The sequence below is a fragment of the Anabas testudineus genome, chromosome 4, assembly GCF_900324465.2.
Source record: "Anabas testudineus chromosome 4, fAnaTes1.2, whole genome shotgun sequence".
NCBI classification, from domain to species: domain Eukaryota; kingdom Metazoa; phylum Chordata; class Actinopteri; order Anabantiformes; family Anabantidae; genus Anabas; species Anabas testudineus.
The window spans coordinates 2,889,215-2,916,276 of NC_046613.1; the positions used below are offsets into that span (position 1 = coordinate 2,889,215).

General features: G+C 38.4%; 2 protein-coding genes across 4 annotated transcripts in view; both read left to right on the forward strand.

Moving 5' to 3' along the window:
- Window positions 1-24,204, forward strand: part of LOC113152665 (inactive N-acetylated-alpha-linked acidic dipeptidase-like protein 2) — a 385,573-nt gene extending 361,369 nt beyond the window's left edge. The window contains exons 15-17 of one of the 2 annotated variants that reach the window (XM_026346045.1): window positions 7,705-7,903; window positions 10,359-10,419; window positions 17,452-24,204. In XM_026346045.1, coding sequence (XP_026201830.1) covers window positions 7,705-7,903; window positions 10,359-10,419; window positions 17,452-17,625 — 434 coding nt within the window. In that variant the 3' untranslated portion in view covers window positions 17,626-24,204. The remainder of the gene's footprint in view (window positions 1-7,704; window positions 7,904-10,358; window positions 10,420-17,451) is intronic. The other variant, XM_026346046.1, reaches the window with a different exon arrangement.
- A 583-nt stretch (window positions 24,205-24,787) lies between these two features.
- The window catches only part of si:ch211-51h4.2, a 57,297-nt gene continuing 55,022 nt past the window's right edge, over window positions 24,788-27,062 (forward strand). For both annotated transcript variants that reach the window (XM_026345969.1, XM_026345970.1), the window contains exon 1: window positions 24,788-24,986. In XM_026345969.1, the coding sequence (XP_026201754.1) occupies window positions 24,836-24,986 (151 nt within the window). In that variant the 5' untranslated portion in view covers window positions 24,788-24,835. The remainder of the gene's footprint in view (window positions 24,987-27,062) is intronic.

Sequence of the window (27,062 nt, forward strand, 5' to 3'; positions counted from 1 at the left end):
TTGACCGGAATATGAATTTACAAAAACTGTATGTTTGATAATGAGTTTACAGTTAGTTTTGTATAATCCTCTTTTTATATGGACTGAAAATGAAAGAAACTTCTAAACATCTCAAAAGGTTTTTCTGTCGACATATAATAAGATAGTTATTTTTTCTTCTGTAGGAAGAATGCAAAGATGTGATTTGTTTGTTCTATGTAAAGTACTTATTGTCAGCAATGACACAGGTCCCAACAAAAAGTTAAATGAGAATAGCTAAGATGCAGCAAAGACCTTTAGCAGCTTCAACAATTCAATGATTGATCTTTTACATTTTTTACAAAGTAGAAAATGTTTGTCTTGTGAGTTTCACTCAGATTTAAAAAAGAAAAAAAGAAAAAAAAAAGGCTTTAAATGTAACTGCACAAATACCGAAGTTGTACAATAATACAAATCAGACAGTTTACATTTAAATGTCTCCATTATGTTGAGATCAGTAATCTGCAGGACTTTTAGTTTTTGCTTGAAACTATTCTTTTTTGTTTTGTTTTGTTTGTATGTTTGAGCTCATATTCTTACATTACCTTGTATATTTTACTTCCACTTTATCAATAACCAAACAGTTCTAGGTCATATTAAAACATATCATACACTGTAAAACCCGATAAGTTAATAGAGCTAAAAAAATTAGTTGAAACTGATTACATAAGAAATTTTGACTTAACATAACTTGTTTTTTATAAGTCCAAAAAACAAAGGTTATTAAGTGAGTTCTACAAATTAGTTTTAATTGATACTAACTTGACTTTTTAAGTTCTAAATACTGCTTTTTAACATTGTTTTTTAACTTGTTATTTTAAGTCCAGAATACACAACTAATTTAAGTATAGTTAACTCTTGTATATTGATTACATGTAACAAAAAAAATTATTAGTTGCTCAGTAATAGATTTTTCAAGTAAAGTATACATGTTAAAAAAGTTGTATGCACTCCACTCTAACTTCAAGTTTTGCTTAACTGAAACTCAAAAAGTAAAACACAATACTTAAAATTTCTTTTTAAAAACTGATTACATTTTTTTTTAGGTAGTTTTAACTCAATTTGTTAAACCCATAGACTTTAACAGTAGATTACACAACAGATTAATAGGCAGTTTCAGAACAAGTTACTTCTTTATTAAGCAACCATCACTCCAGTCAAACATGCTTGACAAAATAGCATCATAAAACAGTGCAAGAAATACTTGTAAACACTGTAACACGTAATTTAAAAATGACCTTTTATCAGTGGAGTAATCTGATGTTAAAGTTTATGGGTTTAACAAATTGAGTTAAAACTACCTAAAAAAAAATGTAATCAGTTTTTAAAAAGAAATTTTAAGTATTGTGTTTTACTTTTTGAGTTTCAGTTAAGCAAAACTTGAAGTTAGAGTGGAGTGCATACAACTTTTTTAACATGTATACTTTACTTGAAAAATCTATTACTGAGCAACTAATAATTTTTTTTGTTACATGTAATCAATATACAAGAGTTAACTATACTTAAATTAGTTGTGTATTCTGGACTTAAAATAACAAGTTAAAAAACAATGTTAAAAAGCAGTATTTAGAACTTAAAAAGTCAAGTTAGTATCAATTAAAACTAATTTGTAGAACTCACTTAATAACCTTTGTTTTTTGGACTTATAAAAAACAAGTTATGTTAAGTCAAAATTTCTTATGTAATCAGTTTCAACTAATTTTTTTAGCTCTATTAACTTATCGGGTTTTACAGTGTATGATATGTTTTAATATGACCTAGAACTGTTTGGTTATTGATAAAGTGGAAGTAAAATATACAAGGTAATGTAAGAATATGAGCTCAAACATACAAACAAAACAAAACAAAAAAGAATAGTTTCAAGCAAAAACTAAAAGTCCTGCAGATTACTGATCTCAACATAATGGAGACATTTAAATGTAAACTGTCTGATTTGTATTATTGTACAACTTCGGTATTTGTGCAGTTACATTTAAAGCCTTTTTTTTTTCTTTTTTTCTTTTTTAAATCTGAGTGAAACTCACAAGACAAACATTTTCTACTTTGTAAAAAATGTAAAAGATCAATCATTGAATTGTTGAAGCTGCTAAAGGTCTTTGCTGCATCTTAGCTATTCTCATTTAACTTTTTGTTGGGACCTGTGTCATTGCTGACAATAAGTACTTTACATAGAACAAACAAATCACATCTTTGCATTCTTCCTACAGAAGAAAAAATAACTATCTTATTATATGTCGACAGAAAAACCTTTTGAGATGTTTAGAAGTTTCTTTCATTTTCAGTCCATATAAAAAGAGGATTATACAAAACTAACTGTAAACTCATTATCAAACATACAGTTTTTGTAAATTCATATTCCGGTCAAACTGCAACAAGCTCATACGTGAACAAACTAAAATAGTTGATTAAAACAATCAGTTGCGTTAAACAGGTCTGTGCAGTTTTTTTCATGACCTCCCTACAACTATGATAGCATATAAGAATCCTGGTGTAGGTAAAAAATGATGAAGATTACAGGAACCCAACAGAATCTACTAAAATCAATCCCCCACAAACAGTTATTGCTCTTGAAGTTACACCGAAAAGTTTGTATATTGTGTTATTACAAAAAAAAAAAAATGAAAAAAAAAATTCAGGGTGAAGCTATCGAGTTTTTGATGAGAGATCGTTATTGTTAATGCTACAATCTGAAGGGCAAGCAGAAGCCCTGCTAAAGCCAGAAAGATAATGGCAGTTCTTTTTCTCATGATAGTTGGGTACTGCTGAGGTTTACATATAGACCCATATCTGTTATAGGCCATGTGGGTTTCTAGCCATTTATTAGTGATATTATTATTATTACGTTATGTTATGTTCCTTCATAGTGAACATTATATTCTTGACCTCAATGGGTGGTTTCAAACATGGTTAATACAGACATCTTGGTGCTCAGCTGTGCAACTGTTGAACTGCCTCATGACGCAAAGTAGAACAGTATGGTTAGATTCTTCATTATTCAGTGTGAATGAGAGTCGTGTCCAAATCAGAGAACCGAGAGGTAGAAACACACACGGCACTTGACTAAATCATTAGTATATGTTTGCATACTGCTTATCTCGGTTCTGCTTTAAAAGGTTGAGCAAAATACATTCCTGAAAAAGTAGTGCTACCCTCATCAAGGTAAACTGTAAATGTCCATACAGCATGCATAAAATACGTTTGATTTATCATTTTCACAAAAAAACAAAAAATGTCAAGAATCACAAAGTAATTGAGCAGGATATGAAAACAAATTACAGTTTAATATTTAGGTTCCGTATATGTAGTGTTTTAGTGTAAATTTAAAAGAAATTCTTCTTCAAAAGTAAAACTACAAGCTGTATAATGTGATGTCATGTGCTAATTGTAGTTAATTTTAACTTTCTCAGTGCATGCAGAAACAATGATCTAGAAATGTATGATCAGAAAATTCAAAAATATTTCAGTGCCTTAGGTTTTTAGATTTTGATGTTTAATTGCACAGATTGACAAAAGAGCTCTAATCTATGAACAGAACCTCTTGGAGCGTATTTTGTGTTAACTGGCTGATCAAATTTAATCTCATTACTAAGGTGCTAAAAGAAAATTAAATAATATTGAAACCTGTGATTCACTGAACAAAAAAAAAAAAAGAAAGAATGAAGACACTGGAGATGTGAAATGTGATCAGTCACTAGTGACAATCTAAGTTTATGAGAGCTAAAAGATGAGCCTTGCTAGACAATCTACTAAGTGGACAACATATGTACATAATTGTTAATTGCAAATATTAGTAGTAACAACATTAGGTAGAAGAATTATTTCACTTTCAGTCCATATATCATTTGGAAAAAAAAAAAAAAAAAAAAAAAAAAGGATTATACAAAACTAACTGTAAACTCATTATCAAACGTACAGTTTTTGTAAATTCATATTCCGGTCAAACTGCAACAAGCTCATACGTGAACAAACTAAAATAGTTGATTAAAACAATCAGTTGCGTTAAACAGGTCTGTGCAGCTTTTTTTTTTCCCCTGACTTCTCCACAACTATGATAGCATATAAGAATCCTGGTGTAAGAAAAAAAAAGAAGATTACAGGTAAACACCAACATTTAACAAAAGGAACACACCTAAACAGTTATTGCTCTTGAAGTTACACAGAAAAGTTTATTAATCGAGTTATTAAAAAAAAATGACTTTCAGAGTGAAGCTCCGGAGTTTTTGATAACCGCTCAGTGTTGAACAGAGTTCAGTAACAAAGCAGCAATGAAAATGTACATAGACTCATGGAGGGCTTAGAGTTTCCAGAGCAAGCACACAGTAGTGGAATTACTGCAGAGTATTAGAATATATAATAATAATAATAAAAACCCATAACATAAAGATATGTGTATTTGTCAACTTCTACAGGCTCATCAAAAGTTAAATATGTGACATTCAGTTCTTCATCTATTAAAAATAAATAAATAAATAAATAAAAAAGTCCAATGTGACTAATTATTTAAAGAGGCTGAACATGTTCACAGGTGTGGAGTAAAGTTTAGGATCTGTTGACATGAATACAAACTTTTTTTTTTTCTAAAAGGAATTAAGAGGGAGCAATTACATCACGTGACGCTGTTTCCATGCGCCGGTCTCATCCTTCGGCCATCAACCATCGGGAAAGGAAGCTGAATCGACGAATGCAAAAAAATAAAAGCCTGTTTTCTTCAGAATAAGGCGCAGGAAGGGGATCCAAGAATACCGCCCCTAGCGTTAAAAACACACGTATTGCACCAGTTTTTATGACCTAGAATTAAAAATTTGTATTTTAAACAGTCGTTCGGAGGCCTTACATTATATGGTAGTTTTTTTTCCAGCCATCTCTGCACGGGTCTCAATTTTTTTTAATTCCTTAATTTGATCTTGTCGCCACTGAAATGGATAAAATATGTTAGAAAATGAAAATTAACGTCTGGAATTTCCAGGATTTTGCAGACATACAGCCGTTAGCTTAAAGTGACTCGCTGGCTGGTAGAATAATAATATTGCTTTTTCTCCATTGAGCTATCAGACAAAGCTAATGTTGTGATTGTAAAGTTTAGCCATGTTAAAAAAGTTGAGCAATGTTAGTTACACTAACTAACTAACTAACTAGTATACTCACCCTAACGATAGGTTAGAATAGACTAGAATAACGAATTATAATACTTTTTTCAGGCAAAGACTGTCACCTTAGATAAAATACTCTAGTCTACGATCTTGACCTGTGAATCTACAGTCTGATTAGTGTATTGTTAAGGTCACCGGCTTGCACGTGAGAGAGACTCAGGATCGAACCCCTCCGCTGATCTAACACCATTATATAAGTATTATTTTATACAAGAATTAAACTTTACATTTATGGTTAACAATTAAAAAAACAAACATACCTTGTTTTTTCCAGAGTCAACGTTGAATTAAAATGGCGATCCTCCTCAACCGACAACCGGTCTTAACGGACGCTGCTGACCTCACCTGTGCTCTGCGGCTACCTACATGCTCCTCTTTTCCGGGTGAGGGCGGGGTCGGCTCTGGTTGGCCGTCGTATCGAAAGTGTGTGGGAAGGGCTTCGAGTCTGATTGGTAAACGTCACGACAGGGCGGTCGGGGTCAGCTCTGATTGGCAAGCGACTCATGAGGTCTGGACGGGGCCAGTTATACCCTATGGCTACCACGCGTTGCAAGATGCAGATCTGAGGGGCGCCAGCGTGCTGGAGCAGCAGCGGGATGTAGGATCCACATGTGTGCATGAGGGGCGCCAGTGAGCCGGAGGCTCAGCGTGGGCGTGCTCGCAGTGCGAGGGAGTGCGTGTGTGCACGAGGGGGGTCACGAGGTGCGAGGGGGTGCATGTATGGGCACGAGGGGGGTCACGAGATTACCCCATGACCACTATGGGGCGAGGGGGCATCAGTGTACATGAGCTGAGGTTAGTCACGAGATTAACCCGTGACCTGAGGGGGTCACGAGGTGCGAGGGGTGCATGTGTGGGCACGAGGGGGGGTCACGAGATTAACCCGTGACCTGGGGGGTCACAAGGTGCGAGGGGGTGCATGTATGGGCACGAGGGGGGTCACGAGATTACCCCATGACCACTATGGGGCGAGGGGGCATCAGTGTACATGAGCTGAGGTTAGTCACGAGATTAACCCGTGACCTGGGGGGTCACAAGGTGCGAGGGGGTGCATGTGTGGGCACAAGGGGGGTCACGAGATTACCCCATGACCACTATGGGCGAGGGGGCATCAGTGTACATGAGCTGAGGTTAGTCACGAGATTAACCCGTGACCTGAGGGGGTCACGAGGTGCGAGGGGGTGCATGTGTGGGCACGAGGGGGGTCACGAGATTAACCCGTGACCTGGGGGGTCACAAGGTGCGAGGGGGTGCATGTGTGGGCACAAGGGGGGTCACGAGATTACTCCATGACCACTATGGGCGATGGGGCATCAGTGTACATGAGCTGAGGTTAGTCACGAGATTAACCCGTGATGGGGGGGGAGGGGGGGTTGGTCACGAGGATCACGTGGGGGTCATAAATCATGACATGAGGGTCATAAATCACTCAAGTTGACAGAAAGATGCCCTGTACTTCTCTAGCGCTTACAGTGAGGATATTTTTCCACATGGCAAACAGTGGACTTATTGTGCTCGTGTAAGTGCATTCATCTCTGATACCTGAACATAAACCCTTCCAACAGAAGCCAGTGTGAGTGGATTGTAAGTGCTTTACAGATTGTATTGTGAAGATGGCATGGGCGCAGAAGGAAAGTTGAAAATTATACCATGAGTTTGGTTCATTTGCAGTGTCTCTCCTACGTCCTATGGAGAGTAAGTGGGGGCCAACTAGAAATATACAGCACTGGCGTCTGTCAGATGTAAGGATTTCATGACATTTTCCATGATACTTATGTATCCATCACCTGCACCAGCTGATCTGGAGCAGTGCCACTATATAGGTCAATCCATGCTTTGTACTTACGATTCAATAGATCGGTACGAGCACCACAGACGTGAATGTGCTTCTAGTCATACTATTGTACAGTTGGGGGTGCGTACATGCATATATTCCACACATGAGCACTGAAAACCACGCTGGCAGCTTTAGGCACACTGGATGAGTGGATTCCCACAAAGATACTAAAGCCCTCAGCTAGTAGTGCCTTTGCACTTTCACCTGCTTTGCAACCATCCAAAAAAACTCCATCCAAATGTAATACACACTAATTGAACCGTAGCCTCCTCCTGATCCCACCTCCATCTGCAGTGTGGTAATGTATAAAAGGACATATTGAATATAGTACTAATGTTTTAAAGGATAGAATGAATCCTATGTTCCTCTGAGCATAAACCCATCTAGATCAAGTCACACTATACTATATATCATCTTTTCATTGCTCAATGACACGTTTGGTCACAGTCATACTATTTTACAGAATGTGTTTTGGAGTGCTGAATGTTGATAGAGCTAAATGTCCTTCAAAAAGTCAACTGCACACATTTTATTGAGACACTTTGGTGTAATTACTTGAATACAATGCAATGAAACCACCACCTCTTCCTTGCATCTATTTGCATATATAGTTAGTTTTTCCTGCGCCCAGCATTCACACGCCTTTCTGTTGTTTTCAGTTGTTGTTGTTTTCTTTCCTCTCCCTGTCCATGTGTGTAGACAAGAGCACAGTGTCTGCAGCCATGCTATCCTCCGCCTCCTCTCTGCGCAACGACGCCACTTTCTTCCAGTCAGAAACCATGCGACCGGCAAATGACCCTAAAGAGCGTGACCCCTCCCACGTGCGCATGCTGAATGATGTGCTCCGTGACCTGGAGAAGAGCTTCGTCGTCCCACAGACGCCGCCTGGAGTGTACAGGTAGGAGAGAAGTTACCGTCTCACAGTTGCTACAGTGTGGGTGGTGTGGCACGAGGTCAAAGGTATTCGTTCACACACACACACACACACACACACACACACACACAGACCCCTACACCTGGTCTCACGCTCATGTAGGTTTCAAAATGCAAAAATCTGTTAAAATATGTAAAATAAAAAAACACACAAGATCATAGTCTTGAATCTAATTAAATGTAGTGTTTCATATGTTAAAGTGCCCTCTAGCAATTAGTTTCTTGGTGTTACAGGTCCTGCAGAATGTGGTTTTATTATCATGACTTTCTGTTCCACAGCTTTAAAAAGAATCGAACATCTAAACTGACTCAATGTGCAGGCAATCTGGACAATTTTCATCTTGTGCACACTAATCAGTGAGCTCTTCCTCTCTGCCTCCCTATCACCATGGTGCTGTCATGTGTACAGCCTCAGTTCTCCTGCTTTCGTCGGTTCTGCTTTCGTCTTTGCTGGCAGACTCCAGCTCCAGCATTACAAGACATTTATTAAAGGTACCCTGTGGGTTTGTCTTGTAAACAACAACAAAACATAATGTGCTATGTGTCAAATGCGTTTCCTTCTCCGCAAAACATGTGCAAAGCTGCCTTTTTGAAGGCTTGCTTGCTTGCTGGTAGTCTTTCTTCTTCCCCACCTTTGTGCAGTCGGTGCTGCGTATCTTAATGCGCCACTGCCACCAACTGTTGATTAGAGGAATTGCACACATTCCTTTGGTAGGAATGTGTATTGTTGGATGTGAATCTGGATGTGTGTCCTTATAAGACAAGGACGGAAACAGGTGCTGCTGTCAGTTATGGATCAGATGGTAGGGCACATTGCCCACAAAACTGTGGTTTGACCATATTAAAGTCACTAAATCCTCAAGTAGTTGTGCTTGAACCACAGCTGTACACAACAACTATTTCCTCGAGGGAATCTGGGCATATTACAGGCCAGGGCTTTATGAATTGACTGATCTGCTGGAGGCACTCTCTAAAAATCCAGTCAGACAGAAACGTCTGTTTCTTATTTACAAAGAGAAAATGACCTGACGAGAGCCCCTTCTCGTTTTATTTCCCTTACCATGTAGCTTTGCAACACAGCACAGCAGGTGTCTCTTCTCCAACATATCAAACTCGACTCACCGAGTGTTTTCAGATATCACAAATCTATGCTTCAATAGATATGAAAAAGAAATGAAAAAAGGCTCCAAATGAATCTGTTTAACGAAAAAAAAAAATTTTCACCTGTGTTTTTGTTCTGCCACTGCCATCACTCACCTACATTAAATCAGACTTTTTTCAATCAGCTACCCCCTAACAGTCAAGAGGAAGAAATTCAATAAACTGCTGCATTTTTTAGTCTGTTTGTCTAAATCTATTTTCTCTCTCCTGTGTTTACAACCGGAAAAAAATTTCCTTGCAAAAGGTTCCTTACTTTTTCCTGTTTGTGAAATCATCATCGCCATCATTTTTTGTTTTTGCATTTGCCTCTCGGGGCTTCCGTATACAGCCAATAGCTTTTGATGAATTTGAACTCATTGTGTGTGGTGCATTCTCAAAAGGAAGGTAATAGTCAACCCTCACAAGCACCTCTTTAGCATAGGTTCCATGACATATGCGGACTAATGTCATGGAACAGTTTTCCGTTCTGCCTCTCCTCCTACACTGTGCAGTATTTATGATAAAAATACACAAAAGAGATGTTTCTGAAACGAAGGAAATAAGAGCTGCTGCACTCACAGCTGCATCTGACTCACTGAGTTATAAACATGTTGACCTTGAACAAATAGTTTGTTCAACTTTTTGTAACGGAGGATTTAATCACTTCTCTGTGTTCAGAACTTGCATGCACGTCTCTGAAGTGCTGGATTTCCACTCAGGGCAGTGTTCGCGCACTTACGTGATTACTAAAATATGATGGAAAGTGGCAGAAATAAAAAGTCAAGTCACAAAACAAAACACTTTTAGTGTGATTAGTCTTGTGCGCGCGGAGACTGGCAATGTGATTTGAACCTCTGCACCCCAATCAGCAAAAAATAGCAAAGTGTTACAAAGTGTGCCTTGGCGAGACGAAGAAAATGGGAAGGAACAAAAACTGCTGTTGAGAAACTTGCTAATTTACTATAGCCTCCCTTCAGCAAAAAAGACAAATGCACAACCCTCCCTCTTTTGTGACCCTTTCTCCCCCACTTTATAATTTTCACACAGTCCCTGAATCACATGCAGTCACATTGTTGTGGCAGCCGTGATTTAAATCCCACACCAGCCTATCTGTCTTGCATTGGGTGCATCTAGATCTTTTCCAACTTGTTCTATGTACTGAGCAGAACAGCAATAATGGAATATAAAGCTTGACTTTCAGTGAACACATATTTATTCCCTCTGACAAAAAATGGAAATAATTTACACGCAAGCATGCTTGACTTTTTTTTTCTATGCAGCAGCATCTTTCCGGGCCCGAGCAGCAGTAATTCACTGGCTCTGCACGGTGCGTGTGAGAAGGTGAGAGCTCCAGAGTAGTTCATAAAGTTATTTTAGTCAAACTCTCTAACTAAAGAATAAACACAATAAATCATATCAAATCGCATTTACTTAGAGGACAGCTGACCTTGACTGATAGTGGGGACATTTTTTCCCCACAGAATAAATTCTCTGTGTGTATATATATATAATGTGTGTGTGTGTGTGTGTGTGTGTGTGTTATATATCTTATAACAGTCACACCTGCGTTTTGTTGGCATGCACACTCTCCCCCCTGCAGCTCTATAGCTGTCTACTTCGCCGCTAGATTCAAAGAGAACAAATGGCTTCTGCTGTTCAGTGTTATTCACAGTTTATGGCAGTAATAGACATGTTAATTGTCCTAGACTGCCATTAGCATCCAAGCTAAAATTAGCTGCTCCATCATGCTTGGAAAGCATTAAGGCTTAATAGCACTCATTTATAAAGGAAGTTAGCATTCCCTCACAGGACTGAGACAATTAGAGTCTTTGAACATGTTTGCTTTGCTGGTTGTTATTGTATTTTAAGCAACTGAACAGAAAACCTACCTTAAAGCAACCTGAAACACATTACCGTGACATTTGTGGTGCACAGTAGCACAGTGCCATAGTGTCAGAACTATGTGTATGATGTGTATCTTTGTGATTATGTGAATTATACTCCTTCAAAGGTCACCTTAAAATATCGCCCTGCTTTTACTTGGAAATGTCCATCAGATTACGTCATCTGGAAGTCTTGTTGCTCACACTCCAGAGGTTGCAGACCTGATCAACCTGCTCCTGCAGAGCTCCTCCAGATGACATCACCTGGACTCCTGATGATGAAGAATTCTTCCAGATGACATACACATACACCCCAAACCAGAACCATAGGATGCAAGGTGGAAATTGGCGAAGCTGACCTTTAAGTAACCAATTGCTGAAGTGTACACTGAGCCTGAAATGGCTTCCAGAGAATCTCATCTGCTGTGTGTCGGTATTTGCTAGGTCAGAGCACGTTCATTTAATAATAATGACACTTTAATAATGCCCTGAGAGAAATTCTTTTAAGCAGACAGCCACACTAAATCATCAAGGGTTTGTGGTTTAGTGTCTTATTCAGGAACAAGACACTGTCCTGCGTTCGTAGACAACAGGCAGCTTACCAGCTGAGCAACTGTCAGCCCATTTCAAATCAAATATGCAGTGGCAGCTGACAGTAGGATAACATTCAGCACAATAAGTACTTTTGGTGACCAACACAGTCAGCAGGAGTGTTCCACTGTGTGCCCTGAGTGGACTGAACTCTGGTTCAGTTCTAAATGTCATTTTCCATCTGGAGTTATACAATAGTAGAACTAAACAACAGCAGCCTTAGTGTAAAATCCCCGTAGATCCATCTCCAAATGACAGTTTCTTAGTTTTTTTCCAAAGTCTGTCTGGGGAATGATGATGGTACATAGACAGTAACTCTGAAATTTGCTGACTGCAACTAACGTCCCATACTGTGCAAAGAGTTTCCTAAAAGCTATGCTGGCAGGTTCACTCGGAAACAAACCCACAACAATGCATCCATGTATCTTGATGTAACATACTAACACTCAAATCAGGTCTGCACCTCGGGCAAAGTTCATCGATGCCTGGCAGCTTTCTTCACAAAACACACCGTGGGAGCTTCTCATTAATCTTAACGAATCCATGCTAAAGATATTCGACTTTACACTTGACATTACTTTGGTCTGGGCTGTGGAGGGGAGCTGCCTCAATGACAGCACACCAAAATCCCTCATTCCTCCGCCAGGTCACACAGGGATTAGGCACCAGGGAGACTGACGTGCATTCAATACCGAGGGGAAAATATACATAGAAAAATGTCCCAGTGACACAACATTAAAAAAAAATGTAAGCAGTAGTGCTGGAATGTTATTATAACTTCATTTTAAACTTTCCAATAATATATATTTCAATTCCACCCCTACTAAAAGCCCAAGATAGTACATCCAGTTCAATGCGCCTTCTACTTTCCTGTACAAAGACCTAAACTTGGTTAAACCCTTCAAGATAAAGCAGTTTGCAGTCATCACCGTTAAATTATCATTTTTATTCAACATGTTTTGTGTGGCTGATCCTTGACATGTGGTAAATCCACTTCACATCTGGTACATCAGATCCTCCCTCTTGTTGGACATGAACGATAATTAGCTAGCTGTTACAAATGTTTAATCCAAGGCAGCACGTGCCAGGCACAACTTTATTATTTAGCGTGTCTAGCACCTCACATGATGAGGAGTGTTGAAATATAGATGGCGCATCTTGCCCAACTGCTTCCAACCGCACTGCACTCAGCAATGGAATTGGGGTGGAAAAATCAAGTTCAGCCTTGAGTGAGCTTGAGTGAATGCTCTTCATTCATTCATGTTACTTTTCTGTCCCCGGTGTTGGCAGCTGATTGATATTTGCTTTCAGCGTTTATTTTCATTGCTCTGTAATATCATTGGTGCAGTGAAGAGGGTCAATGTACTAACTGTGATTTGAGGTTATGAATATGAATCAGTCAGATCTTGGGTGCCATCTTTCAACTTCATCGCTTCTGGAGCCACATGTGGGTTACAGTAGAGCCAAGAGAGTCTTGCATGACATATAAAACACAAGATCAATGTGGAGATTGAATTTAGTAGTGGGAACCAAGGATGGTTTCAACAGATAAATACAGAGACTTTTTAAGGTCAATAGAGGACACAAACGTCTCCACCTCCAGTTGCCAAAAGGATTGTTACTTACAGATGTGGACAAATATGCCAGTACCCTTCCACAAAACATAAGATGCCACAATATTTAATGAAATAACTTGAAACTAACACAATGAGTCAAAGACGGAATGAAATAAATCAAAATCATGGTAGGCTTTTAAACTATGACTCAACAGAATAGTTCATATAATACAGCAAGGAAAAGTGGCTTGAACAAAACTGTGGTACCCCTGGAAAAGATTAGTATTGATATTTCAAGCTGTTTCCTGTAATTAGTATCACACAGGTCTTCAATATTGTGATCAGTAATTCAGTCTATTTAAATGGACCACACCACACACTCATCGTGGACCACATAACCCAAAGGATAAAGCATAAGAAGGAGCTCCCTTTCCAATATGCTACAGTAATAACATCATAATCAGCCTCTGGAGGGCCAGTGTGTCTGCTTAGAGATGCTCATAAACCTACCTAACTCCAGGTTTTAATCTTTACATTTCCTGTCGCAAAGGTTAGAATAAGCCAAACTGTTTTCGTTTTCAAACTAAACCTTGATTTTGTTCTCATAAGGAGGTACCAGAGCCCACACTGACGGACACAGCTGTCACTGTTGGATGGATGCTGCAGCTCCTGGATGACTAGCACCTGGGACCAGTAGACTCAATTTGTTGTGTTGCAGAGCAGGAGTCTGTATCCATTATGAGTGGATGTCAGGCTGCCGAGGGCCAAACCAATCGATAGCAGATGTGCACTTTATGTACTCGGAGGTGCTTCAAAAAGCCCTCTTTCATAACTGGATATTCACAGACAGATGGTGGATGACACTCTGTTGGTTAGAGGACATGGAAAGACAAGATTACACTGGTTTTGAGACACCTCTGAGCAACCCATCACTACTCTTTGTGCACATGTTGTGTGTTTGGACTTACTTTTTTTCTGTCTTTAAAAGTCCTCTTTATATAAATTAATTAAACGTGGCTCTTTAGCTGAGCCTCCCTATCTCTGTCTGTGCCTACGATTTAATGTTGGCAAATTCTTTTAGAGCTTAAGTCCAGTTAATTGAATTCAATTCACATCTGCCAGCCAATCAGAAGAAAGAATTGCTATGAGCCACGGTACAAAATTAGGTCTTGTTTTAAGTTTGTTTTATTTCTAAAGCATGCTTATGCTTTTTACCTACTAGATGACAAATAAGTCATGAGCCTTATGCCTCTACCCGTGGTCAATGGAACAGACACCTGCTGTACATTTAAAACACATACAGTCTGCAAGGCTGCGCCTCCTGTGTCTGAAATGCCTGTCCAGGATGTCTCTTTCTCATGTACATTGTGTGCTCAGTAACTCCATCCCATGGATTTTAGTTCCAGTGTAAAATAAAAAACAAACAACGCCAGGCTCAGGCTTTGTACTGTATCTCAAATGATAGCTACTTTTTTTTTTTTGTTTTGTTTCCCCAACAAAACAAAACCATTTTCAAGATGTATTTATTATTTGAAACACAAGATCGCAGCTTCATACAGAGTGGGAACAATATGCTGACTGATATCAGAACTCCGCTTCCTGCAGGCAAGATCACTCAAACACTTGTCAGTTGGAGGCATACTATCTTTTTATCTTTCCTTTTTTTCATATATTCTTGCTGCATCTTATTAACAGTAGGAATGCTCTCAAATATAAATGTAATATTCAGCTGAAAGTAATACTTGTTATTAAAAGCACTGATTCTTTAACTGGGCCCTTTTTTATTCAGACTGGGGACTTTGTTGCATGTCAAACCCCTGCTCTCTCCCCATGCTTTCTGTCTGCCTCAAAATGATAAAAATAAAAACAACAACAACAAAAATCCATTTTACCCCTGACCATGTCACAAGTTTACAAAATATATTCCACAGAATTACCTCCATATTGGATATTGGGGTACCTCACAGTACACCATGGGGTAGTGGTCGGGGTGGTTGATGGTTGTGTAACATCTCAGACTTTAATGCAGGAGAATGACCTATGTGTCCAATCACTTTTATTTACTTTAACAACAATCTTTTCCCAATCGTAACCAAAAGTTTAATTATTTTTGGCATTTTAGCCATTATTTAACAGTTGCAACATCTCTCATGAACTGATTATCCACGGGAACAGTTAGCACCAAGTGGAGCTCATAGCAACTAAAGAGTCAGACCTCTTGATATCTGTATGTTTTATTTAAAAAGAAATCTCTTAAAGCAGCTTTAACAGAACAAAATAAAAAAATGTATTCCAAAATTTTGCCTGACGTTGCATTTTTACTTGTCACGGTAGTAGGAAAAACACAACTAATGACATCAACGTGCTCTGTTTTATTCAAGTGTTCCGCTAAACCCTGTCAGTGTGACAGCGAGCCCGCAGGAACAATAGCAGGATCCTGACACAAAAGCAGCTAAATGGAATTCAACCTTTCTCCATTTTATCATTTACATAGCGTGTCAACCTCTTTGTTTGTTTGTTTTTTTCTACCCTTCTGGCAGCTACTGATTTCCATGCAGAGACATAATGATGACTTGCGACGGCTCGTCCATTACAGTTGATATATTCTGTTTTATAACAATGTCTGTTGTTTTATTTTTGTCAAGGATAATTTATCATTGTATGGTAATGCACTGGAAACTGAAAGTCTACCACTGACTTGTGTATTCATAGGCTGGTCAGCAAACTGAGTTATGAGGTGGCTGCAGTATAGCTTTGCATTTATGAACTACGTTATGTTGTGATGCATCAAAACCCGATGATCTTGTGATGAAGATGACAGTCGTGTACATTCAGCAGCTTTCCTTTATGTATTATTAAATAATAATACCCACTGTCATTTATTAAATACACCAGCACGGCTAATTGTAGGATTAGCCGTGCTGGTGTCATGTTGTGAAGTAGATACAAAAGCTTTGCAGTGGCCTGTCTTTCAGTCCAAACTGTGTGCTGAAGGTCAGTGTTCCTTCACACGCTACAGCTCACAACCCATGTCTTAACAGATGAAGAATCACTCCATTTACTCTCTGAGACTGTCTGTTCAGCCACTAAAAGAGAAATCAATGTACTTGAGCCCCGCAGAGGGCAACACTCCGCGGTCTACTCTGCTACCCCCTAAGGCATGTCAGTGTTTGTATGTGTAATTTGCTCAGTGTGTGTGCTGCAGTATACAGCACATGTGACAGAAAGACAAAATGACATAGACACGGGGGTCTTTAAGGACAAATGGTTCACATGGTACACCATCGTCTCCGTGACTTGTTTGTGCCAAGAAAGGAGCAGAGGTCATAATAAGAAAAGTTTAGGTTGTTCTTTGCTTTAGTAGTGATCTTCTTTCCTTGAGCCTGTCAGTGTATCTGAAAGTTGAGCATCAGATGACCAGTGAAAGATTAATTGGATATGTCACGATAGAGATTCTGGTGTTGAAGCTGTTAAAATCTAAAAGGCAAAGTTTAGCCATTTGCATCATGATAGATACATTCTGAAAGGTAGGGCAAACTATAATGAATTAAGTCTCCACAGAAAATGCACCTTTTAGACTTAGTAAATAATGTGTAAAGTAGACTATCAGTTCTAATGTCACACAGTATAACTCTCTTGCTCCTTATGTCTCCTGGAATGCAAATACCATTTTTATTTTCACTTTCACTTCGTTTTTTCACTTTACCATCTTCTCATGAATGAAGCACTCGACATTTCCTGCAGATTGCTCACATTAAACGGTAAAGACATTTGAGAACTACTTGTAGCCTTGCATAATGTTGGCTGTGTGCATGTGTCATGTTCTTGGGACATATGCATTAGTTGATATGTTTCTAATGTGAAAAACCAACAGGTGTCAAGTGTCATCTTTAAAAAAAAAGTATCAAAGTAGAAACTAGAATTAACGTGTGATGGAGTGGTTGTTGTAATATGTTACATGTGATGCAAGTAATGCACAAATAATACAGTAGGGATTTATTAGTCATTTTCTTTCATTTGTTTTTGCTTGCCACCCCTCTGGCTCGATGATGCTTCCCAGAGGGTACAACAAAAATGTTTTGTACATCCTTTGGAGTCATACCTGGACCGATCGTCATGACTAAAATCCTAAATTCTTGGTTACAACTCTGGAAATATTGCTCTTTGGTTTAATTTAGAAAAATAAACAGGTCTAGGTTAAGTGAAAAAATACAGGAAGTACTTAGTAAAATTAAAATAAAATTAAAAGTAAGCATGACACTTGCTGACTCGCTGGATTTGCACAAACATACTGTAAGCCAGACATTGTTCAGTGACACTCTCATTTCTTTCTCTTTCTGTAGGAACCTGTTATACAGCCTGCCAGGAAACAATCCTCAGTTTTCCATCCTCAGGTTCTCACAAGAAGCCACCCAGTTCTGCAACATGACCAGCAAAGCAGTCAAACACACAGCACTTTGCCACACCACCGTGAATCAATCTTTGGCTCTCGTCCTCAAGGCAATCCGGTCAGCTGACAGGCTGGTGTGTTTCGGCTTGGAACTGTTTGAAAATTACCCAAATGACACAAAATGATTTTAGCAGCCACAAGCCCGACAGGGAGCTCAGAGGCATTCAAAAAATATGCCACTGATCAAGTCAATAACATGCATTTGGATTATTAAAACACAATTCACACTCTGGCCAACCTCACCTCGCCCAAAATGTCAGCTTATCATATTAGTGGAAATGTTGAGAAACGCAGGGAATCCACACACCCAATGAGTAGTGATACTGTACAGCATGAAAGAGATCCCCTGCTCCATGGTGTCATTTATTCCCAAGATTCCACTCTGCCTCAGTAACCAAGATTGAACCAATGACAACAACGTGTAAAATACAGTGAGACATTTTGAAATGATTTTCTACGATCTGTTTTCTGATTGATGAATGTAATGAAAGTAACCTGTTGCACACTAGCTCTTAGATATGCAAACAATAATTGACATAACAGCGTTGAGATTGCACTACACTGTCTTCCACTGAAAGCTAAATAGTAAGAAAGGGCATACAGTTGTTTTTAACTTTCCTTCCTCATCACATATTTGCTTTATTGCCTAGAAAAGTATCTTTTTATGAACAACTCAGTACAGTAAAGAGGGTTTGGAGAAAACTAAAGCAGGTGTTCAGAAAAGGTCACTGGATGACGGAAATTTAGATTATAAGTTGTTGTTTTTTAAAATGTTTTTTTATTTATTTCAGCCATGGTTTTAAAAGGGTTTAGCCCTTAAATTGCACACATGGGTAAGCTGAAACAAAAAGACCTCAACCTTGTCCAGATTTGTGCAAAGTCACTACTACTTTTTTTTTCCACTGGACGGTACCTGGTTAGCTGGACTCTGTTTGCTTTTGTTAATAGGTTTTGTCCTTTTTCCACTGCAAACAGTAACCCCTCGGTTTGGCTGAGTTTAGCTGTAGCTGAACTATCATGAAACTGCAAAACGCATAGCCACAATGGAGGACATTTTTGTTTCAGAAAGGACTGAAGGCAGCAAGACAAAAGAGTGCTGAAACACTGGAGCGTTTGTAAGAGTTCCCTTTAACTAGACAGTAGTCTGCAGTGGTTACCTTTTGTCATCACACTTGGGACCTTGATGGAGCCGATACCAAAACAAGTACCAGGTACAGGTACCAGGTACAGGTACTATCCACAACTTTTCAGTGCATTTACATGCACTCAAGTAACCAGGTTACAGTCAGATTTCTCTTGAAAAAACAGATTTCTTAAGTGTCATGTAAATGAGAAACCTGGTTAACGTAATCAGGGTAGAGGATTAGAGGAACCTGATTTCCTGAGATAGATTACTCTGCCATGTAAACACGTTATTGTGTTTTCAATGGGGTTTCCACAGCGCATGTGCATAACCGTAACAAAGGCTGCAGACACTCACCACTCTACTGCTATCAGGTGAAAGTAGAGATCATTACACAGGGCGATGTGATCTAGTGCCTGCCTGAAGTTAAAATAAAACTGAAAACAACACAAAGTTTCCTGTAGATGTCTAAATAATTAATAATTTCACAGTGCATTTCTTTAATTCAAAGAGTTTGTGCTGTAAATAGCAGTTCTGTTACTTACTGTCTCTCTATCACAGTGCTGTTAGTCACCTCACCTCACACGTATAAAAAAGAGAGAGACAGAGAAAGAAAAAAAAAAGCGATTGGTATAATCTTTTTCTGTCTCCAAACAGCTAAAATCTGTCAATCACGCTTCCAAAATCAGCCCAGGGCAAAGGAGGAATCAGATTAGTCTTTGGCTGCATGTATACTTGGATTTCCAGTCGCATGTTTCTTGAGTGCATGTAAACGTGTTCCCCGATTACCAGAGAAACCTGGTTTCTCTCAGTAACCTGGTTACTTGAGTCCACGTAAAAGCACTGTTTGTCAATTTGAAAAACAAAGGAAGGCGAGTAGAGTTGAGTCAACCAGGTATTGTATGATAGCAAAGCGCTTCCTGTAACATGTAACTGTAAGCAGTTTTAATAGGTCTTGTTTACAACTGGTTTATGGATACAAGGTGGCCAGCAGACCACTTGTATCCAAATTTCACTACTGCTGCATCATCTACACTAAAGGTTCAAAGGCTGAACATTTACAGTAGCTTTTTGATCAACTTGTTGGTTGGATAGCGGTCATCAAGTCTTGTTTAGACAGATTGCAAAATGGCAATTAGATATCTTAGGTGTTTATGCCTCCAACCACACACAACAATGTTTATCCATGCTTTTTTCTTTGTTTCTTTTTTTTGTCTTGATCGTTGGCAAATGCTCTGAGCAAAAGAGATGTGGTCCAGTGCTGCCCAGACCACCTCGGTAAGTGGTTTGAGTGATTGGATTTCAATCCGTTTTGGTGGCCTTTTACACTTTTATGTAACACTGTCCATTTGTGATTCAATCGCCCAAGATGCATCCTAATCCCTAAGTGTACAGAGTTGTAGGTTTGTTTGAGCATACAGAGACATTTTGTTATGACGTTAAACAACACTAGAACTTTCTCTTAATTCTATAATTATTTCACGTGACAACTGGCATTGGTAAACAAAAAGCCATTTAAATAACTTATTTCACAACACTATTTCGATTTTCTTAAATCACTGAAAACCTTGGCATCTTATGGCTCGTAGCTTTTGCTAAAGATCAATTATTCACATTTAAAACTGATACTGATATTCAAGGAATTTTATACTTAAGCAATAAAAATAGAACATTATTTTTTCAGCATCTACTGTAAGGTTTTCAGTGTGTATTTATACATGACTGTCAAAAGGTTGTCCTTGCAGCATAGGCATAAAACGCTCAGTGAAGACATCTGAGTTTCATACCTGTTTATCGATGCCCCTGGCTTGGCCTGGAGCCCCAAAAACACCCACAGTATCTGACAGTGTTCGCACTTTTGCTCCTACTTGCTTCTCCTGCTGTTAAAACATTTACAACTCATCAGTGTCAAATGAAAAGAAGCAGTTAGTGATACTGTGTCCATGCAACACGTGGTTTATGCTGTACCAGTCACAGGCCAAAAGAGTGAGCTTGCACTGACAGAGATCAAGAGATAAACGTGGGAGACCATGGGGGGGCCATAAACACTGAAAACTAGTTAATTTGCAGAATGGGCATCACAATGCAGAGAACTGCCCTCTGGATTCAATCATTAAGCACACACAGAGTGACAGTGGTTCTCTATCTCCACTCGTCATTCTTTCCCAGTTTCCAAATGTCTGCGTTGCGCTCTGCAAATGTTTTAAGTGGCAATAGTTGGTGTTATCTCTCTGCCTCTTCTCTTCCTCCCTCTCTCTCTCTCCCCTCGCTCTCTCTCTCTCTCTCGTCATTCTTCCCACATTTTCTCCCTAATTGAGGCTACCATCCAGAGATCTCTCTCATTGTGCAGCAGCTTGCTCTCAGGAGTCTAAGGCTCAATTACAGGGAATCATGATTCAACAAAAAAGCTTGTAAATGGGACTTTAGTTTGTTTTTGTAGTTAGGCATGATGTTTCCTAGAATAGTGTTTGAGAAAAGCATTGAGCAAAATTTTGTACTACAAAAAATATTTCATACTTATTTGCAATAGTCTGAATGTGTTAGACATTTTGTAGCATGATGGGGGTGGGCTGGGGGGTTGGATTTTGCAGCTTGTAATTTCTTACTAATGGAATTTTGTCCACACATCTTTAAATGAAGGAATGGCTTAACATGTGGAAAGATACTAACAACATTAACTACAACTTCTTCTTTTCCAAGATAATCTGTTTATTCTAGTGTTTCTACATCCACAATCATGCATTCGATTGAGTTCATTTTTAGTCTGAGATGCTCTTATTAATTATGTCAGAATTTGTTGGAAGGGTATAATAGACAAATTTTTGTAGGGTGAATTGATGATTTTATTTAATTGTGCAGTTTGTAAATAAGCACTCCTGCAATGCTCATATCAAAAAGTACAAACCTTTCAGGGATCTGAAATAGAAATGTTCATTGCTTTAAATCATGTGCCTTTTATCATCCTAAAGAAAAAAAAAAATGCTTTAATTTAAAGTCAAATGATATACCAAAAAAAAAAAAAAAAGATGTAAAAAAGGATTGGAGGATAGTTAACTTAAGTAGAATCAGAACAATAACCCAACACTGTGTTGTTAATATATGAGGTGAATGATGCAAGCAAGGAGTAAATTCAGACTGTTTAAATTTAATTACACATGTTCAAATTGTTGCTATAAATTATGTTTTCTTTTGCTTTGCTTTTCTTTTTATTTCTTTTTTTATTTTATTGATGAAACGTAAGAGAGTTACATGATAGCATGCATAGGAGTGGTCTACAAATACAATAAGACAATCACGATTTTCGAGGAATGAACAGCTTATTGATATATAGTAGAGCTTGAAGGTTTGTGAACTCTTGAGGATTTTCAGCATGGTGAAATTAGACTCAAGTGTTTCACGTTATGGTGTGATTTCATTTAAATTATGAGGTTACAAGGTCAAACAAACTGATTTCTGAAGGCCTTAGTAGAAATGTTGCTGTTCACCAGGCTGGAAAGGGTTATAGAATAATTCCCTAAGAGTTCAGACTCAACCACTCAACTCAACTCAGTTTGAATGAGAAGTGAAACAGTCCAGTTGCCACAGAACAATACATTTGGCATGACTGTCAGAAGGGTTTAATTTTAAATAAACAGAAATAAATCAAATTCTAAAGGGTTCAGAAACTTTCAAGCACCACTTTACCTTCTACTGAGTTGATACAAGCACATTTCCAACTGAGTGAATAGTACTTTAGCATTTTGTACATTTTGTAAACCACTGTATACAGTCTAATTGTCATACTGTGTATTGATACTGTCACTGTGGCACAAACTTTAATAACCGTAAGAAGTCCTACAGGGCAGCATCAGGTACTCCTGTGTCGTAGATGTCATGGACATGTGACTGACAAGCTGTCAGTAAAGTCTGCCTCAAATGTTATGTTTTATCAGCCATCACTTTGCTCAACAGCATGTAGCACTGACATACACAGATACAGATGCCCATTATGTATCATATAATCATTCTTTTTACAGATTACCACATGATTTTGATTCTAGTTGCTCTAGTTCTTTAACTAAGTCTGCCACACAGCATGAATGTTTTGCATCAGTGTTGAATATTTGTTTTTTAATTGCATGGTAACACATCCAGGAAGAATGTCATTATTACTGGTTATTGTGCTATGACTTCAGGCTTGTGTGTTGTACATAACAATCTAAAGTGGTTCTTGATATGTCTTTTAAAAAAAAAGAGAGAGAGAGAGAGAGAGAGAGAGAGAAAACTAGTTTTTTTACATTTGACATAAATTAGTTTCAGATTTTGTTACTGATAACATTTAACTTAGACATTTACTGTTTCAGTAAAACTTACATTACATAAATGTTGGAGCTGGGCGATAATACAATAAAGATAATTATCACAAAAGTACTTTTACTTGAGGAGGCACAACGGTGTAGTGGTTAGCACCATCAGCTCACTGCAAGAAGGAGCCACGTTTGAATCAATGAGTTGGCCGGGTGCCTTTCTGCGTGGAGTTTGCATGTTCTCTCTGGGTTCTCTCTGGGTACCCTGGCTTCTTTCCACCACCCTAAGGGGTTGATTGATGACTCTAAATTGTTGATAGGTGTGAATGGTTGTCTGACTCTATTTGTCATCTCTGTGATGGTCTGTCGGCCTGTCCATGGTGGTGGCTAATGTTTGGACAGCTGCAGCTGTGCCCTGTGTCAGGAGTAGGCACAGGATAAAAGAGAAAATGTTAATAATACCAGAACTGATAGTGCCCACTTTCTCCAGCACCATGTCTTATGACAAAATAAATAAGTGACGCAATGATATCATAAATGCAATAGCTGACTGTATTGCAAAAGACATGTCAGTAAGCTTGGGCGTAAATGATGGATTAAAGTGCTGAATTAACCTAATGTCTTCACATCTCACTTAGGAGTAAAACATACATTTTAGGCGTAACAAAAATAGTGATTTAATTTATATGGAGATACATATTAAGATCGACTAATATGAAAAAAAAAAAGATATTGTGATATTGCCCAGCCCTAACAAATGTGATGATCTGCAGTACAAAATGCATCATTGCACAAGCAGGGCCTTCACTCCAGCTGTCTACTGTGTACAGTATTTATTTGGTAATAATAAAATCTAATAATATGCAATTTTACTGTTGATTTTTTATAGACTTAGAAAACACTGGAAACTGCTGTATTGTGGAATTTACACAAAAATGTAAATGTACTTTGTCGTTACTGTTTCAAATGAATTTTCCATACAAGCTCTTCTCCCTCTGTATTCCCATCAGTTTTTAAAAGAACTAAATCTTCTTGTTGTGGTTTCAATATGTTCCATCAAACCTCTGAAGTTTTTGAATCTAATTTTCAAAAAAAAGCCGACCATCTCTGAAATTGGCCGGATTTCTACGGTAGATGCATGATGTTTTAACTAGTTTATGCAGGGATTTTTCTATTTATTTACTTTCCTGGCATGATTTTCTCTTTTACTGTTGAGGTCTTGTTGAATATGAATGCAATAAAGGACATTTTGAACATCTGCCTTCGTTCCTGTCATGTGTCACATCACACCGACAGCTGGAAAGACAAGTGACCTGACCTATCGAAATGAAAACCCACAAACTTCTCATGTGAAGTTGATCATGTTAATATAACATCATGTTAGTATTATATACTATTTGTTTTTAGGAGGTAGTAAATGGTAATGTAATATAGAAATAAATACATGTAACCTAGTTATTAATTTCTGTTGTCCCTTATTGACCCCAATACTGCAGTTCCCTGTCAATTCTAGTTCTTATGGAGCACTGTGGGGTCATTACATTTCTTTATTTATGCAACAGAAGCTGCTATAACATTTAGTGTGAGAAGAAAGATCTGAATCAGTGTAGCCTACTTGTACCTTGTATCACCCATTAGATTGATGTCTGTGAATGTGTGGCCAGTCCCTGTCTATGGTAAAGTGCGCTCTACGTTCCCGTTTTGATGCAACAACGTTAAAGCTCAAGCCTGAACGCATCATCGGGAACGCGCAGCATCCGGAGGACCGCGCGCGTTCACGCGCTGGAGAGCGATAAGGGGCGGGAGAAGAGCAGAGAGAGAGAGAGAGAGAGAGAGAGAGAGAGAGGTGGAGGGAGGAAGAGAGGGCAATGGCGATGATGGCGACCGCTGCAGAGGAGATACGAAACCAGACAAGCCCCTGTCCCGTCCCCGACACCCTTCTCAGCACTCTGTCCGTCAGAATAACGCGGAAAAACCAGGGCAGACACTGGACGTTGCGGTTTATTTACCTGCAGTGCTGTGAGTACCGACACACACCACGACGGTTAGCGGGCTTCACAAGCCCGGGCAGAAAATGCTGCGCCAATGTGCCACCTCACAATATTCACATTTGGTTTGTGACGGAAGAGTAAAAGACAAAAAAAAAAAAAAAAAACAATCAATAAATCCAGAAAATGAACAGACACACAGTCTTTATGCTTCAATAAAGACGCATACCCCGCCTAGCTAAGCATGAGAAGATAGCCTGTTCATCATTTGAGTCGCCATGTAATCATCCTTCATTCAAAACCCCTTTTTTCTGAAGTAAGGAGCAAGTGTGCAGCAAATGTAATGAAATAGTAATGAAAGCTGACACGTACAACAACACATGTTAGACACAACCTCCAAACAGTGGCAAGAAAAAGGAAGTCAGCTTCGCCAAAGTCACAAATATCAACAAACACAATGTTTCTAAGCTGATAAAACACAGTCGTGATGCTTCATGTCACCCATTAAACATGCAAAGTGAAGTGAAACAACAGTTTTAATAAGTGGTTCAACCACAAGCAGCAGCAGCAATAACCTTATAAAATATCCACAAGGGCATTTGCATCTTTTATTTTTTGAAACTTTATTTATGTCTATTTATTTATTTATGTGATTTATTTATTTACCTATTTTTCATGGAGCTATAAAAAACTATTTACAAACTATTTACATTTTCAAAAAAAAACCAAAAACACAGTCAAAGGTAACGCTTGATGAGTAGAGTGAACTTAAAACTTTGCGTTCCTGGAGAGAAAAGGCTAATGGAGTTTTGCACATGTGCAGTAAAGTAGCAGGGTTCTCCCGTCCTTGGAGCTATGCACAGGACTTGGTAGCTGGGAGCATATGCTTCTCTAGGTAAGTTGTTCAACGTGAATTCATATTTAAATTGGTTATGTTTGATTTAATTTCAATTGCCAGTTGCATGTTTAGAAGTCAAGGCTGTAGCGCTTTCTTTGCATCAAAACACACACACACACACACACACACACACACACTAGAAGAGGTGCACCCTGTCCCGCTTTTTATTTAAAATGTTTACACATTAAATAAAGTCAGGTGTTCACACAGGCACTGCACATTGCTGTTGGTTGCCCCCTTCCTTGCTCATCTGGTTAAAAATGTCTTTTGAGTTACTCAACTGTTTCTCCTTAATGAACCATGATGTCGTAGCAGTTTGTGTTCTAATTCTTAGGGACAATGGCAATGATTTCTTCATTCACCATACAAGTATTATGGTTATTATATAGCAGGGATTTATTAAGTATAAGATTTTTGCATGGTCAATTTCCACCTTATTGTGTTAACCCTCTGATTTATTTACAGGAGTCAAATGTCATCCCAGATCACACAGAGGGTCCTATTGGGGTGTTGACCGTTATACCAGATGACAGCCAGCAGCCAGGCCCAAATGACCTGTCCTTCGAACCATCAAGCACTGGAACATCAAAATAGATGGTATTGAAAACCTGCCAACAGGTCAACAGTTTGATGACAACAGTTTTTTTTTTAATAGTGAATGACTGTAAACATTACATTACCAGGGACTGGTGGTAAGGGTTCTTATTGTGTTTGTTGTTTTTCACACAAGTACTTTATGTTTAAATAAAAAAACCTCCTGTTCACTAAACATTTTTTGTTGTGCTTACTTAGTTTCTTTAAGGCAATCAGTTTCCTAAATTAAGTAAATTGAACTCAACTCAACTCAACTTTATTTATAAAGCCCTTTAAAAACAGCCCTGGCTGACCAAAGTGCTGTACACATGAACATTTTAGTTAGGTGAAACTAACTTAGACTTACTTATGGAGAACAATTTAAGTAAACATAACCTGAAACTCTTTGTTGTATATACTTAGTTTTTAAAGGCAATATGTTTCCTAGGATTTTAGAAGTAAGAATAACTGAACAAAATAACAAAATTTACAGTGTATGTATTTAATTAACCAAAAGCAGCAAATTATTAGGGATACTGGGGCGTTTTCTTCTGTTTTACCATATTTTAATACTGACGTAGTCGCTGACTGATGAACTGTCGAGTTTCTATTTTCTACACAAAGACAGAAATATTG